Here is a 17,763-nt window from a genome sequence, read left to right on the forward strand (position 1 = left end):
GAGCGTCCAAGAAACGGGGTTAACGAAAAAGAAAATTAAACAAAAAATTACCCTATAAATCGTACCAAGAAAACTGTAAGCAGGTAAATGATGGTTGAAATTCTAAATCATTTCTTCAGTTAATTTTTTATTTAGAAAAAAGTATCTTCTCTTCCTCTTCTCTTTGGAAAGAAGCCAGGATATCTTGATTTATGTACATGAAAAGACAATCAGGGGAAACATGGCAGTGATATTTGCTAGTGTGAGAAGTTGGATGAGTTGTTCATTGCCATTTTTTCCGAGGTGACCATCTAAACCAGAGACAGATAGCCATAAAAGATAAACTTTAGTTCTTGTTCACCCCACTCTACAGAGTACAAAGTTACATTAAAAGTATTGTTGGACTTCACCTAGCACATAAACTATGTTGGAGCCAGAAGTACCCGTGAATTGTTCACGTACTTTTGTATCACACAGCCCCCCACCTAACTTCATTTGATCCGCTGTGTTTATCTGGTTTTCCTGGTCAAAATTTTGAGCCACCTTAACTACTTCCTCCTTTCCTTAGACCGTTTTCGTGAATGTCGTCCCTTTATTTTCCACTTATCGTTGCCAGCAGATCGATTCTGCTCTTCGATTTCTTGTACTTTGCCTTTCCTGCAAGGGGTTTTTGAAAGGACATCAGCACAACAAAATGCTTGAAAGTGCAACAGAATTATTACTCTCTAGCATGAAACAAAAGAGTCATTGAAATTATGGGGCGAATCAATGGAAGAACTGGTTTAAGGAATCCTCATCACCACTAGAAAAACTTGCAACAGAAAGAGGGCATGACATTGATCAAACCTGTACTGAGTAAGGGCCTGGTCAGATAGCAATTCGTCTGCAAGCGTTGCTTTCCTTTCCTTCTTTGTTAATCTACCCGAAAAGAAGTCCAAAGAGGACTCAACCACAGTTCCCACCTGATGAATACTTAAAACATTACATAAGTCTAAAGTAAATATTAACACTAAAATTTTACTTTTCCCCGTCTATAAAACTAGTAAATACTTGTGAAAGTAAAAGCTTGCCTGGAAATATTAGGGAAGTGTTTTTGATTTTGAGTCACCCTTCTTGTAGTGTCTCTTTGGATCAATGACACTCCTCAGCTATAATCATCAAGAGAAATTGAGATGCATAAGTCAATCAAACAGATCTTTTCAGAGGGAATAGATGCATAAGTCAAATATACGCACTCCAATGTCCAATATCAGGTTTAAGAGTCCCACAATGCAAAGGTTCAACATGGTATAGCTTCAAGAACCACAATGCAAAGGTTCAACGTGGTATAGTTTCAAGAACTAATGAACTGTGCACTGGAATATGTGTTTCATGTGGCATCAAAATGTACTATTATTTCTCTACACGATCCTAACAAATCAAATATGTAGAAACATGACATTCTAATTGGTCGTTACATGCATCATAGCAATCATATATATATTCATTGTCATAGCTCTAGAAGAACATTGATTCTTGAAGGTTTGGAACCCAAATATTTATAGAACGCACACATGATATACCCATCTCGCAACTGCAGAGCTCTTTAGCATGATTTCAATTCTTGATACATGGTCAAAGTTACCAGCTTGCTATATGTGGAATAGAAAACTGATAAGAGTAAAATGGATAAAACGTCGGATACAGTCTCACCTTCAACAAGCGCAAGTCTTCTTCCACTTCAGGGGTCATGGTTTGTGCTGCCATGTCAAACCTAGTTACAATAATAAGCGTATAAGTACCAGAATTTAGAACGTCAACTACTATGTTTAGTAAGCCGATAGTATCTAGCAAGGCAGAACCAATGATTTTAAAAATCATATTAATCAGCATTCGTATGAAATTGGATCCATGTTTCTTTCAAGTATCAATAGTAAAACTGCTGAAATTGCAAGAAAAGGGCATATACCAGATCCTGCCAGCCGTGTCACTGACTTGCTTTCTCAGTAAATTATTCAACTTTTTTGGGTTGTTTGGTGGAACAAACAGCCCATCTACAAGCTCTGAGTTGATTTTCCAAACAAGGTTATTTTCTGCTTGACTGTGAGAATTGTCACAAGCCTTAGTTTTGATCCCCAATGAGGAGGCTGGTAGGTTTGGCTCCCAAGAGAGGCCAATGATAGGCTTTATTTCTGACATCTACGACAAATTTAAAAAGGAAAAACAAAATCAATCAGTTCCTGGTCAGGTTGGGTTTTCGTTTTATGGGCAATCAGATTTTTATTTTCCCTAAATTCTGCTACGCACGACTTCCACTGCGAACGGTGGACGGCCGCTAACACGACGGCAACGCGGCAACGCCACCAAAACGACCTCCAAGCGAACAAACCCACGGCTAATCCGTCTTACGCAGCGCAAGATCGTGAGATTGAGGAAGATTGGCAGAGAGGGAAGAGAGTGTGAGAGTGTGAGAGGGTGAGATCGTGAGTGTTTGGGACAAAATCGGACGCGCGAAAACCCTTATTTTTCTCAGTCCAAATCGGACGCGCGAAGGTTAAACACTTATTTTTCTAAATCCAAAACTAATAAAAAGCTTTAAATATTAGGCTATTATAAAAACTTAAAAAAATATTTACCCACCTATAAACTTGAAATGAAAAATTAATATAAATGCTTAATAAATAAAAAGGGGGGAAAATAATTAATTCTCAATTAGCACCATTTGATTTTTCGAGGGTTCACAGATTTCCTTCTTGGCTAATAGGGTTGTTACGTTCCGACTTGCAAGAGCTCGTCGATTACTTGGCTGAAATTTTGCCACCGGCCGATGCTCTTCGTCGTCCACCGACCACAATCCGCCCTCACTCCACTGTCCGAGCTTCGGTTTTCACGAACGTTCTGATGCTTTGCTACTACTGAGCCGTGTAGCCGCCACTGCAGTACCACTCTCATTCACACATCCTGCCACTGCCATGGCGATTCCTTTTGGGAAGATCACCATTCTCGTTGGAGCTGGTTCACACACAGTAAACTTAGTATTTTATTTTTTCTGCTTATTGAATGTGCTACTCTGTAATTTATTACTTGCTTGATCGTGGTTCGGGGTAGGGACGTTTGATGAATAAAAATTATCAGGTCGATACATGGTCTGTTTGTGTGGATTGATCGTGGCGATTGGTTTTTTTCTGTGCCAGAACCTTAGCAGTGAGTTTATGAGTTAGCTTGAGGATCTTCCAACATGATCGACGTATATTATTGCGGAATTGGTGCTTGTTTTATTTTCCAATGTCGAATATTCGACAGTGTGATGTTTTTTCAGCACTGGCTTGAGTTTAGCATCGGTGTCTTACTTTATTTTATAGTTGAAGTTAATGTGTGCTGTAGTCGTGTCTGTATACCACGAATTGCCAAGGAAATACGAGTTTGAGTTTCAGAAGCTGAAAGCATAGCGAGTGGAGACGTCTTGAATTTCTGTTGTACTTGCCCTAAATCATGCATTTTTCCATTTGGCGGTTAAACTGTATTGTTTACAATGCTAGTTCACCAGTTTTACCGGAGTTCTGGAGAAAATTAGTGCAAATCACGTATGGTCTATTCTTTCAGGTATTGTTGGCTCTGTTCTGGCAAAAGAAGGACACCTGCCATATGTATCGGATTTTGTCTCAGGTGCCTTTAAGGTAATCTTCTGTATGAAAACTCGCCTCTTACTCTTGATGAATGGTTGAAAATTTTAATTTTTCAATAGAGATTATTTATTTATTATTATTATTCTTTTTTTTTTGGGGGGGGGGGGGGGGGGGGGGGGGTTGGTGTTCTATGGATGCTGAAGCAGAGCAGATAATACAGAGAAAAAATAAACTAGAGGAAAACTGTAGAATCCTCTCCAGAACCTTAGAAACCGAACTAGTGCTTTATCCTTGAGTTAACAAATCTTTAACACATATTGTCGAAATCTGATAAATTTGATTTACATGCTCACCAAATATTTTACGAAAGCTGTACCTAAAGACGAACATAACTCATCCAGGGGCAAGGAAACCTTTTAAACTGAGACTTGGATGTGGAAATTCAATTGGAATTAGTATCTGGTTGAAACTTGGTTTCAAGACACTGACTGCTAGCTAGAGCTCTTTTTTTGCAAGCTCCTTGTGTTTCGTTTTGGGAGATTGATTACTTTCCCTCTGTATAAATGTACATCTATTGAAATGCTTTCACGTATATCTATTCTCCTTTGGTAGAATGTGTTTTTGTTTTTGCTCTGCATTAGTCTCATTTAGATTTGATAAATGCATTGGTATGTTGACCTTGAGTGAGGAATTAAGTTGCTGAAACTTGTATTAATGATTCATCTGCTACCCACTTCACTAGGTCTTTTTAGGGTCTTACATTTTTTTTATTTCTGTGATAGTGGTTGGTTGGTTGTAGATACCTCTTTGTAAACTTTCCAACTAATCAACAGCCAGTTTTCTAATATTGTACACCCAAAAAGACTGGACGTAAGTTTGGTCGATTTTTTGGATTTTTACTTTCAGTTATACTCGAACAAAATAATTTTACATGCCATTAAGAAATTGTTTTCAGCTCAAAACCATGCGTTATTATTTGTTATTGGCTTCCATTTTTGGACCAAAGTACATGACATGCTTTGTAATCAAAGTAAATGTTGAATCCAGTTATGGCTTATTGGAGGGTTATCGAGAACTATGTTGTTCTTGACTAGAGGTTGACTGAGAAATAATTTAAATTATTAGATTAACACAATCTAGCAGCTTAAATTTTAGGATCAATAATGATGGGATGGGGTTTTCCTCCTATTTATCTTGGTTAACTTAATGCTTGGAGATTGCATATTGATGTTTTTTTTTTGTTCTTGACCTTTGTCTGTATTCTCTATGAAATCGACCTTCTTAAATTGCAGAAGTATTTTTTTGTTTTTTCATTGGTCCACATACCTCTTGTCACTTCTCCCTAACATTTCCTAATAGTTTGTCATTCCCGTCAATTTTTGTGGTCTAATTTTCTTTTTTGCTGTTCCTATTTATAGATTGCTCTAAAGCGTATCCGCCGTGATGACTCTAGCACTTCAAAAAGCAAACCACGTAATGACTCTTTAATGGCTCAGGTGTGTTTATTGAACTGTCTATCTTGAACAAAATGATTTAATTGTTAATTTTTCTGAACAATCGCTACTAGCTATGGTAATCAATCAAGAAAATGTTTCGACTGTTCTCTCTCTTATCTTATCATTAGCGCGATTTATATTAGGATTTGTAATTCGGATTTGACACTTGATGGCCCGACATTCCCCTGCATCTCCTGTGACATGGCTATGTTATCTACTTGTCTTGAAATATTTCTGAGAGTGAAGACTATCCCTACAGACCAACACGGGTCCTTTCAAAGTGTTTTATTCTTACTCACATGCTTCTTAGAAAAATTCTTAGGAGGTCATTCAACATAGAATTGCTCCAAGCAAAGTACGCTTAACTTTGGAGGTCTTATGATTGAGCCACCGAGAAAGAAAGGTGCATTTTATTGATAATAAGTAATAACTTTCAATTTTTTTGAGTTTTTCTCAACTATCATATCTTTAGGATCGCTAGCACTGAAATGTGGTCTCGGTTTATTCATTTACCTTTCCTTTACTTGGACATCACTATCACCCACCCACTAGTCTTCCAAGAAACACACATTTGAGCCCTCCCCAATAAAGCATTTAACAAACAAGGAAAAAGACAAGAAGCCAAAAGTAATCACTTTCTATAGATTTTTATAAGGCCCTATGACACTCGAAAGGGTGCGGACCATAACTTTGCACCACAAAGTGTCGAGCTCCATGAAAAATTGCCATGACTATTTCTCTAGTAGAGCTTTGTTATGTAATCTCAAACTCACAAACCTTGGGTCACCCAATTCTACCGGCTTCACCACAACTTCCACTTACCCAAATGTGACCTGCCCCCACATCCACCCCTTCCCACAAGAATTTCCTTATCACTCTTTCAATACTCTTGCACACATAGATTGGCATCTAAAGAGAGATAAGAAATAACTGGAAATTTCACTTATCACCATTTGGATGAGAGTGAGCCTTCCCCTTTTGAGAAAAAAGGTCTTTTCTCCCAAAAGACAACCATTTATGAATCTTATCCAACATCAGATTCCAAACATTTGTTTATACTTGGAAGGTTTTTATATTGACTGAAAAAGGCTTTAGCACAAAGACAAACCTACGGCAGTATGATAGATTCACTGTCATACCTCTTCACCCAAAGAGAATACAATAAATTTAAGGGAGGATGAGACGCTTCTATGTTGTTCTCTAAAGTTTTAGATGTCCATCTATGTGATTGGAAACTGGTTTGTTTGATTGGGGTGTCTCTAGTGGGAGAGTTACTTTCCTCAGTAGAGCCCGTTTAGGTTGTTGGTAACTCAACAACCAGAAGGCTACATTTGCGAGAAACCAAATGTTTACTTTTATTACTTTTTTGGTAGTTTTAAGGACAACTTTTTTGTTTTATGTAACTTCAATAGAAAGTCTTGAAATAAACTTACTTTATTTTGTGTTAATTTGCTGAAGAAGGCACGATTAAGATCCTCCTTCTTTTACAATAATTTTTGCTGTTGTAATTTGCCAACTTGAATACGTTTTTCCATTACAATTTCATTTGCAAGTCACCATATTATGTTCGTATTATTGTTTTTATTTGTAGAATGGCAGTTGGTTAATTGCAAGTAACACATTTATAGGTCAAAAGCTTACGTGAGGAACTGGAAATGTTAGCATCAAATCGTCAGATGACAATTGTGACTACTGGCGGGAGAGGTCTTGATGATATTTCTATCTTTTTTCTTTAGATAGATATTTATGAAGATGGCTTCTTTGTTCTTTCATCAAGTGATTTTTGTTCTCTTCAAATTTTTGTTTGAAGTTACTTTTTTGTAAATAATATACAAGGAACAATTGAATTCCAACTTTTCAAATTAGAAATTTCGCTTGAAGCATTTCTTTTTTGTTTAATTATAACATCAGTTTATGCGATCTATGCCAACTGGAATCCTTCTTTGGATACCTTGGGGTTGCCTCATCTCTCCTTTTGAAGAAGATTTCCTTTCTTTAAAAAAGAAAAAGGAAAAATTGTAGAAGGCTTATTTTGTACGTTGGGTTTGTATATACTTTTGTCCAATGAGAAGATTTTGGTTTTTTTTATCATCCTGTTTCATTTTGGGATGAGTGGCATTTGCTTCCTTCTCATTACTTGAAGAAAGTTTGAGTTTTCTATTAGAAAGTCTTCATTCTATTTCAATATGGCAAGAAAATACTAACCTAATTTGTACATGGTGATGGCATTCCGTTACTTCTCTCAGGTTTGTTTTCCATGCTTCTAATTTAATGTAAGACATGTTTTCGGAAAATTTTAGCACGTTCATTGTTTATGTTATTTACTTTATTATGTAATTACTGATGTGTCTATGTAATAAATAATAATGTTCATTTTTCTCAATAACTTTCATTACGAAATAATACTAATAATAATGAGCGGCCTTCTGTGTATATTTAAACTATGTGGTTGTTTATAATGTTATATGAAATCTGACTTAAGTTTGATTGATGCCGATTCACAATGAGATTTTCGTGTCAGCAATTGCATTTTAATTGTTGTATTCTATATTTCTTCTCTTTTAAAGGTTCCTTGACTTTTCTTACCTTGATATATTATTATCTCTTAATCTTTGTATTTTTTGTACGCAGGGGGTAGGAAATATGGTGTAATCATTCTTGTAGTTGTAGTAGGATATGGTATCGTTTGGATGAAGGTAATTGTGTGATTCGTTTGGGGCAAATTGTGCTGTAATATTCTTATAAAAAATTTGTCCTATAATAACATGTCGTAATACTTCCCAACTCAAAAGTTTAAACTGGTATAATTGACCTTTTTAATACATTTATTTATAACACCAAGTCTGTCAATATTTTTGATAAGACAAACAATTGAAAATTTTAGTGGTAGTATGGACTAGCCTACGAGTTCATCTCTCTTGATTCTATGCCACAGCATTTGGACGTGCCATGTTGCAATTTCCAATTGTTTGCCTCTTTAGAACCTTCTGTCGTATATAAGACACACTACTCTTTTGTTTCCAGGGATGGAAACTTCCTGATATGATGTTTGCTACAAAGCGTAGTCTATCTGATGCTTGCAGTTCCGTTGCTAGGCAGCTCGAGAATGTTTACTCATCCATTGGGGTAATATCTTCTGTCTGAGTGTACTATTTGTCCATAACAGCATTTGGTACTTAATTTTTGAGCTTGCAAGATTTTTCGATATCTCATTTAAATTATGAACTCAAAAGTCGAGTAGGCTGACGCATTAGGTTTTGAGAATAGGTCCTAACTAATGAAATGTATCATTGTATGTGGTCAGATTTTATTATAAACATTTTGATGTTTTCCATTGAATCAATGTCTTTGTGACTTCTCCTGCTATGTGATTGTCCAGGCTACAAAACGGAATTTATCTTCAAAAATGGACCACGTTGACAAAAGTTTGGATGAATCTTTGGATTTCACTGCTGATACACAAGAACAGGTACTGTCTTTCTAAAGAGAGACGGATTGGAGATCATTGACTGAACTGTATATTTCTTTTTGGCCATAAAGGTTTCAGAACTTCGAGGTAGATCAGATACTTTTGGCAGGGATATTAAATCCGTTCATCATGCAGTCCAGACTTTGGTAACTGCTTCTCGATGATATAACTTTACCTTTTATTATTCCTTCTTTGTAATTTATCTCAGAACTTTAAATTAATGACTGACCTGTTCTGTGTGCTCTAGGAAAATAAACTATGGAGTTTTGAAGAAAAGCAGGTGAACCTTTTTTTTTTATATAGTTTTAATTAAATTTGCCATAACCCATCAACTTAAGCTTTTGGATTGATTGGTGACTTAAGATGGTATTAGTTTGTCTTCAAACCTCCCTTTCCTATCCAATTAATATTGATTTGCACTTGTTGGGTCTTTTATAAGTTTTCAAGCCCACAAGTGAGGGACAGTGTTGGAGTGTTATTATAATTATATTTACTATAACCTGTCAGCTTAATGGGTGATTTAGCATTTTCATTACAATATTTCGTTTGATGTTTATATCGTTTTATTCAGTTTCCAGCACATATAAACCCCTAGACAATTGGTGGTGGTGTTTACTAACGATTGTTTTGGCCTTTGATTCTATGCTTAGGAACTAACGAATGAAGGTGTTAAGAGATTGTGTAATTATGCTTGGAACATGGAGAATCGCAGGACTGCAGAACGTACTCAGGCATGCATCAAAACCCTTGGTCTTTCTCTCTCTCTCTCTTCTTTTTAATAATTAATTTGGGGGAGGGGACCTTCTTACGTAGTTTCTTGCATTTCTTGTCAGACAAATAAAATTTTCACTGTAAAATTTGCAATAATCATGCACCTTTGAACCATGAAGATCAGATTAATGGAGCAAGACAAACAAACTTTAGAAAATAATTAACCTGATCTTTATGTTTCAGATCATGGACCATGGTTGGATCATTAGTCATTGTCCGGAAAATTTACACCTGCACCATTGATATCTGGAAATGTGAATCTTAGAATACATAGATTCACACACCTTTCCATATAACTGTGAATTTTGCAGGCAATTCCTTCTAGTTCCTCCAGGCAAGCGCCTGAACTCCCTCTAACAACTCCTTCACCAAAGGTAAATATGAGCATTTATCTGTTTGATAATGCTTTCACAGAAACAATATCAGAATGGTGATAGATAGGCTTAGAGAGCACAACTTAATTGTTGCATTCTCTCACTATTTGCTTCTCTGTTTTATCAGCAGAATCGGTCGTTGCTGGTTGGTTTTTCACCAGATCCGTCTTCTCCTTCCGAGTACAATGCTTCTTCTAATCAGGTTAGTTAATTTTACCCTTGAATAGATGATGTTTTTGCATTTCTTTGAAAAAGAGAGAAAACGGCAAGATTTTGGAAATGAGTTAGTTCCATGGTGCATGGTGCATGGTGCATGGTGCATGGTGCATGGTGGTGCATGCCTAAGTCATTAAAGTCACAAGTCTCTGGATCCCCAAAAATTATAAGTATAGGAAATTTCCTACGAGAAGTGTGCGTAAGGTATATGGGTATTTTGAAAAAGGTTAAATTATCAAGGATTCCCCTGAACTAGGGGTTGGTTTCAATTATACCCTTTGAGTCTTTTAACAGTTGAAGTTTGTTCCAAAACAAACTCTGTAAGCTTTTGTCACGAAATTCGATAAAGTTTGTATCTATTTACGTAAACAAATCAAAATACTTAATGGAAAAAAAATAAAAAATAAAGACATCCGACACATCTAAACAAACCAATGCATGAATGTACGGACAAAAGCCTTTGAGGGTTTTTCTTTTTATTTTTTATTTTTTATTTTTTATTTATTTATAAAAAAAACCTTCTAACTTAAGGGTATTGTTTATAATAGTGAGAGAATGCAACTATTAAGGATATTGTTTATAATAGTGAGAGAATGCAACAATTAAGGGTATTGTTTATAATAGTGAGAGAACGCACCAAAGATGAAATTTGTTCAAACTTTGGGGTTATAATTGAAACCAACCCCATAGTTTAAGGGTATTGTTTATAATTTAACCTTAAAAAAATTACACCAATTTCTTTTGTGCAAATTTGTGATAGCTTTTACGTGCTTCTAATTTGAATTGCTCAAGCGTTTCCTCATGATTTATTGAACAGAGAAGTACACTATTGAGCTTGGCTTATGTCATAACTTACCAAAACAGTCACTTACGCTATGATTCAATCTCAGGTTCAACCTCAACGGCGATCCCCCCAAAATAATGTCTCAGACCCCGGCTTGATGATGGTTGCATATATTCTGAATTTGTTTCAATGCACCAATACAATCATCTGTACAATTCTAACATTTATTGGTATGCTTGGCAGTTAGAAGGAACTACCAATTTGAACGCGCCGTCAAGCATCAGCCTCGATACAATGTCAAATGGAACTGGTACATCCAATTCCACCAAAAGCGAGGCCGGCACTTCCGGTCTTTCTGGACTTGGCTTTCTCACCAGGACGAGAAGTGCAATGACTGCAGTATTCCGGCAGTCTCGCCCAAGTGTTCAATCTTGAGGAACCCTTATTTTTGTAGAATTATCTATCGACACTACCGGCCGCCGGTACTGAGGACTTGTTATATAGCTAAAGCTGGCAGTGCCCAACCCAGATGAAGAAGATATCGTATAGTTTCTGGTGGGTACGGAATTTTGTAGTTATTATCATAAAGCTCCTTTTCTTATTCTTCTTTGTTCTAGGTATCAGTGTGGTTATTCTATTTTTTTTGTTACGATAATAAGCTGTTATAAATATGTTATTGATGAATTCTGAAACTTTTTTTTTTTTTTTTTTTTTTTTTTTTTGTGGGGTTCTTCGCTTGATCTTAGTTTTGATCCTTGGAATTTTGATTTTCATCCTTCGGCCTTTTACCCTCAATTTCTTGACCCGTCAAGATATTTTGAACCAGAACAATGAACAAGATCTATACAACTGAGTTCTTATGGGATTTGGAACCACAACATGACATTTTCATTATCTACCAATTCATATTATGCCCTTTCTGCTTGAACATGCTATATTAGACAATTCTCAGAACAATCGTTAGAAACCCATTTGATAAGAATTTTATCTATTAGTTCTTATGATCTTTAATATATAAATGTTTTTTTATAAACTAACTTTTTATTTGTTTTTGCTTCACATATATTATTGAAATATCAAGTTCACACCATAGAAGAGAAGGGATGATAGATAATAATGAGAGATGTTTCACGGTACAAGTGACCACAAAGAGAGGTAACATACTATTCCTCATAATATAATAGAGGTGCGTATACCAACAACCATGGTTTTCAATCTCGACCTTAAGTAAGAGTAAGAAAGAAAAAAAAGAAAAGAAAAGAAAAGGAAAAAGAAGAGAATCGGAGGAAGTGAGATTTGACAAATGAAGAGTGAGGGAGAGAACAGTGTGCATTAAGTTTGGTACAGTAAAGGGATGCGGTGTTTGTGGAATGGCATATTATGTGCGTAATCATGAAGCATAGCGTTTATAATTGACCCAAAATGTTTGGGAATGCCATTTGTTTGTAGAAAGCACCTCACAAATACCTATCCATTAAAGAGAAAAAAGAATATTTAATGAAAAAAGTTTGTGAAGTCATCCTTTTTCATAAACCGGGTGAAGCTTAGGAGTGGTGGGATCCACCATCCCTTTTGGTTTCTTCTCCCCCATTCATTCATTCATTCACCCTCTTTATCAAATTATGGCCTTTTAAGTTTCCCTCTTTGTATTAACTTCTTATGATGACAGCTTCAAAAGTTGTTCATACTTTTTTTAGTAACTTGATAACTATTTTTACTTCCTTTTTACGTTATCTTTCTTTTTTCTTTTTAATGTTTGCAAAGTTCCACCACATCTTCTTTTTTTCTTACACGAAAAATATTTTTTTATAATTAAAAAAAAAAAAAAAAAAAAAGAATCTCTACTGAAGATTATATTAAAGATTTTTAAACTATAGTATATTAAAATGGTATTTAACAATAATGATAAAATAAAATGGCGGTAGGGAAATTTGGAAGTTCAGATTATAAGAAACAATTTGGTGTCCACATTTTTCCTTTTTTCTCATATACACAATAAAAACGTGTGGTTAAGCTTTTGTGTCCGTTTTGCAATTAGGGCTACCAACCATTATTTATTTATTATTATTTTTTAAATCCAGTTGTATCAATTCCTCAATCTCAACAACAAATATCTACCAGAGTTAAGGAGCAGAGAGGGTAGGTTTGTCTTAAATCATATATATATATATTGCCAACATAAGCCATGAAAGTCATCTCAAAAAATAAAATAAAATAAAAATTAATTAATTAATTAATTGAAGGAATGAAAAAAAATAATGTTATAAAAATTGATTGAATAGATAGGAAGAAGGAAGTCACATGGGTCCCTCCCTTTTCCAAATCCCACCATTCCATTCGGTCGCTCTCTCTCTCTCTCTCTCTCTCTCTCCCATCATTCCTCCTCCTAAGCCTCAGCTCCTAAAACCGAACACACTCTGTCCCTTTCTTTGCCACTCGTTTCTGTGTGTTTCTTTTTTTTTTCTATTATTTTTCTTCTTTTCTCAAACATTTTTTCCTTCTCTCCCACCACAATGCCTTGGAGTTGGGCCTGAAGAGGAAAGCTGAAGGCTTCCAAAATTCCCATTTCCCATTTCCCATTTCCCCACTATCCCTTTCTTCTCCTTTCCCTTTATCATCCATCATCCAAGTACATTATCCACTCTTCCCAATTTTGCATTCCAATTTATCTTTTGCTTCTTTTCTACCATTCTTCTAACACCTTCTACAGATTCAGCCTCCCTGCCCATGTCGATACCCGATTTTCTTTTGGTCTTAGCCGCCATTTCTCATTCTTCACTTCCTTCATCTCTTCCTATTTGCTCTCCTCTTTAAGCTTTCTCGGATTCCCCAGATGAAGATGCAGCTTGACTTGTGAATTTCTACCAGGTACCCATCATTTTAAACTTCCAATCCGTTCCTATTTTTTGTTTGCTTTTATACGAAAATTCAATTTATGGGTATTGCAACCTTCACTTGTGGAGACCAGAAATTGAGATTACTTTATCATTTCATGGGGTGAAAAAAGTGATGATGCTGCAGAACTGGGTTTCAGTTGTTTGTCAGGTAGACACTTTATATGTTTGCTGTAGTGGACGATTTTGATCTTGATGATAGTGAGCTACTTTTTCCGAAATTTGACAATAGATCTTAAAGGAAAGTGAATAAAGTGGATTCCTGTAGATAGCCAATATTCCTCGTCTTTTGGAACTTAAAATTTTATCTAGTTCAGGAAACTTCGGGAGTGCTGATTGTATTACTTGTGTGCAGTGATTTTGAAGGGAAGTACTATAACGCTTTGCTTGTTTGTATTGTATTTGCTTATGCCTTAAATTGCATCTTCTTATCCCTGCTGAACTCGTTCTGTTCATCGTGCCTGGTCTGGTTCCTTTCTATTCTGATCTAATCTTATTAGCAGTGCTCTGAAGAGTGTATAGCTGAACTGGGAAGAATCCTGATCTGAGAAATTTTCTGTTGGAAGTAAGTTAAAGCACCTTGAGAATCAGTCTTGTCTGCATTTTTTTTTTTATAAAAAAACGTTCTGCAAATCGCTACCATAGAAGGAAACTGAGAGTGTGTTGGAGTAGAGGAAGTTGCTTGATGTATTTGAGACTCAGGGGCATTGGTAATATGGGCGATGGTTCTATGGATGACATGAAAGGAACTAGAGTTTCTTTGATCGAGTCATCGGCTTCGAGATTAATGAAGAGGTCACGTGCCCCTGGAAGCGGTCCCCAAGTCCCTTCCTGTATGGTTGATGGTTGTAGCTCAGACCTTAGCAAATGCAGGGACTATCATCGCCGCCATAAAGTATGTGAGCTCCATTCTAAAACACCAAAAGTAACCATTTGCGGTCAGGAACAACGATTCTGTCAGCAGTGTAGCAGGTGAGTTTAAATGTTTAGAACATCAATATCTGCAATTTGGTTCATTAATTCTGCCTTGGGTTAATTTTCATGATTTTCTTGTCGGATTGAAATAATTTGAGTTAGGCATGTAGGATATCTTAAACTTGTTGCTTTTCATCTTGTACTTGGAAACTTATCCATATTTTTCATGGATAGGATATACTTGGAAACATTCCCTCATGGATATATTTTAAAATGTGCTAATGTTTTTGCCTTTTACCAGATGGTTGAATCAGTGTTGGATGCAAATATTTGTGAGATACTTACATTTTGTGTTTCTTTTACTTCTTATCTTTGTATGGTTGGTTCCCTTCTTGGCATTCGTTTCAGTTCCCTTAACATGTGCTTGTAGATTCCATTCTTTGGTGGAGTTTGATGATCGAAAACGAAGCTGTAGGAAGCGTCTCGATGGGCACAACCGACGTCGAAGAAAGCCTCAACCAGCGACTATGACACTAAATGCAGGAAGATTTCTCTATGGCAACCAAGGTTTGTATTATTATTAGTTTAGGCTTGGTTTCCCTGGTCCGATCCAATTGAATTCTCTTCCATGCTTCCAAGAATTCCATGACTGTTCCCAATGTTTACATTGTTGTTTCGTTGTCGAATGATGAACCAGTGCGAAGTACATACGAATTGTTTGTGCAGGTCCAAGATTCTTACCATTTGGTAATCAATTACTGTCTGCCAGCAATGATGTGAGCTCTTCTTGGATTGGAATGATCAAACCCGAGAGCAATGCCCCTCTTTGCAGCGGCAACTCACAGTTTGACTTTGGTGACAGAAGAAAAAGTATGTTGCTGCCTGGATCGTTGGCTTGTGATTACAAAGAAAAACAATTAGCAATCTCTTGCATCCCTATAGGATTGCTTCCCAAATCATCCGATGCTCGCCCATTTCTCGACGTTGAATCCAGCAACGGAGAGAATGTTCAGAAAGTGCTCGGAAACGGATCAGATCAGTTCTTCAACTCTGACTGTGCTCTCTCTCTTCTGTCAACACCAGTTGAGCCCGGGGAGATTAATCTAAGCTCCATGAGCCAATCCAACCTCATCACCCCAGCCCATTTCATCCACAGTGACGGTCTTGGCTTGGAGAGTGACCCTGTTAATTCTGGTATGGTCTCGGACGGTAGCAGCCATGCCAACATCCGGTGCTACCCGACGTTCCAGGATGGTCTTGCTGGATCATCTGTAGATTTATTCAGGTATTGAAACATGAAAGTTGGGTCATTCTTGTAGGTTCTGAGACAGATTTATGTAATATGCCTATTCTCTTCAGGATTTAACTCAGCCACTGTTTATGTAATATGCCTATTCTCTTCAGGATTTAACTCAGCCACTGTTAACCTTCCAATCTCTGCTTGCTTCTTTTGTTCTGTGAGTTTTAAGGAATGCTGTTGTGTTGTGTGTGAAATGTCTGTTTCGATGTTTTTACTTTGTTCAGACTTGAGATTTCGAATATTAATTTTGTGCCTCTTTTCAGTTCCTCTTCTCTTGGAATAGTCAAAATAGTTGATTTTGGTTGTGGATGATATGATGTTGACTAAAATTTATATTATAATAGTTGATTTGGTGATTGCTTGAAAATATTTTGTATTTGACATCTTCTCTCCTATAATGAAAAAAAGAAGGCTTTCATCTTCACCAAATACGAGAGTGGGTAGGTTCACATTTCATTCCATACATAATTATAGGGAAAAAATCCAGACAATGCATTATCAAATGGCCCACTATGATTGATGACAAAGTGTAAAGGCTCCGAAGTGGGGTCTGCGACTCAAATTCAATATGCCTAAGATAAGCCTATTCCATATTATTTCCCTCTATCTCTCTTCATTCTTAAAGCTTGAACTCTATAATTCCCATTCCTACTTCCTATTTTTATGTTGATGTTGATGTTTGTTCCCAACATTTTGTATGCATGAAAACTTATCATAATTACTCATAGGAATTGTATTTTATGTTACGTTTTTACAGTGTCTATATACATATCTAATTCAACAAGAGGTTACTTATTCGGTATTCTTAATATTTATTCTTAAAAAAAAAAAAAAAAATATTTTAGATAGAGACAAGAATAAATAAGGGTAAGACGAAGAAGGTGGTTGGCTTGTCATGAGTGTAGCATATTTAAGAATATTTGCATTGCTTCCTTACCTTTATGAGTTTCTAGTATTTGAGGACTAGATTGTTTTTATGCACTTTACTTGTTTTCTAAACAAATCTTTCCCTTTTTAAAATTAAACAAATCTTGTGGGAGGAAAATTAGATTATTACAATTTAGTATGGGGACTAACTTGAAGGGTTAGGTAGACAGCTAAAACAATATTTAAGAACATACCAGTATCATAAAATTGATTTGATATATTGTATAAAAACGAGAAATGGAAAATTTTAAAAACCTAGAAGTTATAAGATTTAACCATTTATAGATGAAGTAGATGTGGAGGGGTTGGGCAATGGGCACTATACATACACCACATTCATAGGTGCAGCTGCCAAAGTACTATGAGTTTGGACCACCTCACAGGGGTGCGTTAAAAAGACATTGCTTTCATTCACCATCTGCCATCTCACCTGCACTTCATGTCTTATTTATTGGTCCCCAAACCCTATGCCTCCAAAACCTAAATTCTCATTAATGTTCTCTTCTTTTTTTTTTTTTTTTTTTTTTTTTTTTTTTTTTTTTTTAATTTTAAAGAGCATTGAACTCGACAGTTTAAAATTAGCGTATCACTAAAAAAAAAAAAAAAAAAACTTTTAAAATGGGTTTAATAAAGAAAATTGAAACAAAAGGAAACTTGGTCCAAGAAATTGTTGTTAGAAAATACAGTTGAAAAAAAAAGAAAGTACACAAAATTAAAATAGTGAGTGATTAATAATTGTTTGATATAAAGTTTGTTAAATGGAGTTGAAAATTAAATTGTAAGTACCAAATTTGAGGTAGGGGGCTAAATTAGAATGGAAGTACTATAAGGTCCCGATATACCCTTACTTAAAACAATCAAAAGACATTAATATTTTCCTCATGTGTTAACCCCAGTAGCAGCCCTATTAAACTCCTTAAGAGAGGGAGAAAAAAAAAATAATAATTTAAACCAAATGGGTTAATGATGTCATTGAATTTTGGTTTAAGAATATTTATTAAGAATATTTATTAAAAAATTTAGAAATAGATGG

General features: G+C 35.8%; 2 protein-coding genes and 1 pseudogene across 9 annotated transcripts; 2 read left to right on the forward strand and 1 right to left on the reverse strand.

The window, feature by feature from the left end:
* Window positions 1-240: 240 nt before the first annotated feature.
* LOC111801145 (rRNA-processing protein fcf2-like) lies at window positions 241-2,527 on the reverse strand (annotated as a pseudogene). The gene is made up of 6 exons (XR_015423225.1): window positions 2,266-2,527; window positions 1,928-2,157; window positions 1,672-1,732; window positions 1,050-1,127; window positions 826-941; window positions 241-636 (listed from the first exon to the last, which is right to left on the reverse strand). The product of XR_015423225.1 is annotated as an rRNA-processing protein fcf2-like (transcript).
* Window positions 2,528-2,662: 135 nt separating this feature from the next.
* On the forward strand, window positions 2,663-11,386 carry LOC111801131 (uncharacterized). Of its 3 annotated transcripts, none has more exons than XM_087129277.1 (14): window positions 2,663-2,984; window positions 3,562-3,635; window positions 5,003-5,080; window positions 6,709-6,784; window positions 7,712-7,776; window positions 8,105-8,206; window positions 8,460-8,549; window positions 8,621-8,695; window positions 8,797-8,829; window positions 9,200-9,280; window positions 9,632-9,694; window positions 9,822-9,896; window positions 10,801-10,857; window positions 10,938-11,386. In XM_087129277.1, exons 3-14 carry the CDS (start codon window positions 5,072-5,074, stop codon window positions 11,127-11,129), a joined length of 918 nt encoding a protein of 305 aa, XP_086985403.1. In that variant the 5' UTR covers window positions 2,663-2,984; window positions 3,562-3,635; window positions 5,003-5,071; the 3' UTR covers window positions 11,130-11,386. The 3 variants fall into 3 exon arrangements, with proteins under 3 accessions (XP_086985403.1, XP_023540888.1, XP_023540896.1); XM_023685120.2 differs by having other exon boundaries at window positions 2,663-2,973; XM_023685128.2 differs by having other exon boundaries at window positions 2,663-2,973; window positions 9,825-9,896.
* A 1,685-nt stretch (window positions 11,387-13,071) lies between these two features.
* LOC111787814 (squamosa promoter-binding-like protein 16) lies at window positions 13,072-16,068 on the forward strand. 5 transcript variants are annotated; one of them, XM_023667894.2, is made up of 6 exons: window positions 13,072-13,562; window positions 13,663-13,739; window positions 14,092-14,153; window positions 14,291-14,560; window positions 14,805-15,070; window positions 15,230-16,068. In XM_023667894.2, exons 4-6 carry the CDS (start codon window positions 14,304-14,306, stop codon window positions 15,793-15,795), a joined length of 1,089 nt encoding a protein of 362 aa, XP_023523662.2. In that variant the 5' UTR covers window positions 13,072-13,562; window positions 13,663-13,739; window positions 14,092-14,153; window positions 14,291-14,303; the 3' UTR covers window positions 15,796-16,068. The 5 variants fall into 5 exon arrangements, with proteins under 5 accessions (XP_023523662.2, XP_023523656.2, XP_023523650.2 ...); XM_023667888.2 differs by lacking the exon at window positions 13,663-13,739; XM_023667882.2 differs by having other exon boundaries at window positions 13,074-13,562; window positions 14,092-14,560.
* Window positions 16,069-17,763: the final 1,695 nt, after the last annotated feature.

Source organism: Cucurbita pepo, chromosome 12, assembly GCF_057944985.1.
Source record: "Cucurbita pepo subsp. pepo isolate OVF chromosome 12, ASM5794498v1, whole genome shotgun sequence".
Lineage (NCBI taxonomy): Eukaryota > Viridiplantae > Streptophyta > Magnoliopsida > Cucurbitales > Cucurbitaceae > Cucurbita > Cucurbita pepo.

Coding starts and splice junctions, on each gene's coding strand:
- LOC111787814 (XM_023667882.2), top strand. CDS start 14,274: ATGTATTTGAGACTCAGGGGCATTGGTAATATGGGCGATGGTTCTATG. Junction 14,561..14,804: donor TTCTGTCAGCAGTGTAGCAG/GTGAGTTTAAAT, acceptor GCCTTTTACCAG/ATGGTTGAATCAGTGTTGGA. Junction 15,071..15,229: donor ATTTCTCTATGGCAACCAAG/GTTTGTATTATT, acceptor TTGTTTGTGCAG/GTCCAAGATTCTTACCATTT.
- LOC111801131 (XM_023685120.2), top strand. CDS start 2,931: ATGGCGATTCCTTTTGGGAAGATCACCATTCTCGTTGGAGCTG. Junction 8,207..8,459: donor ATGTTTACTCATCCATTGGG/GTAATATCTTCT, acceptor GTGATTGTCCAG/GCTACAAAACGGAATTTATC. Junction 8,830..9,199: donor GGAGTTTTGAAGAAAAGCAG/GTGAACCTTTTT, acceptor TTCTATGCTTAG/GAACTAACGAATGAAGGTGT.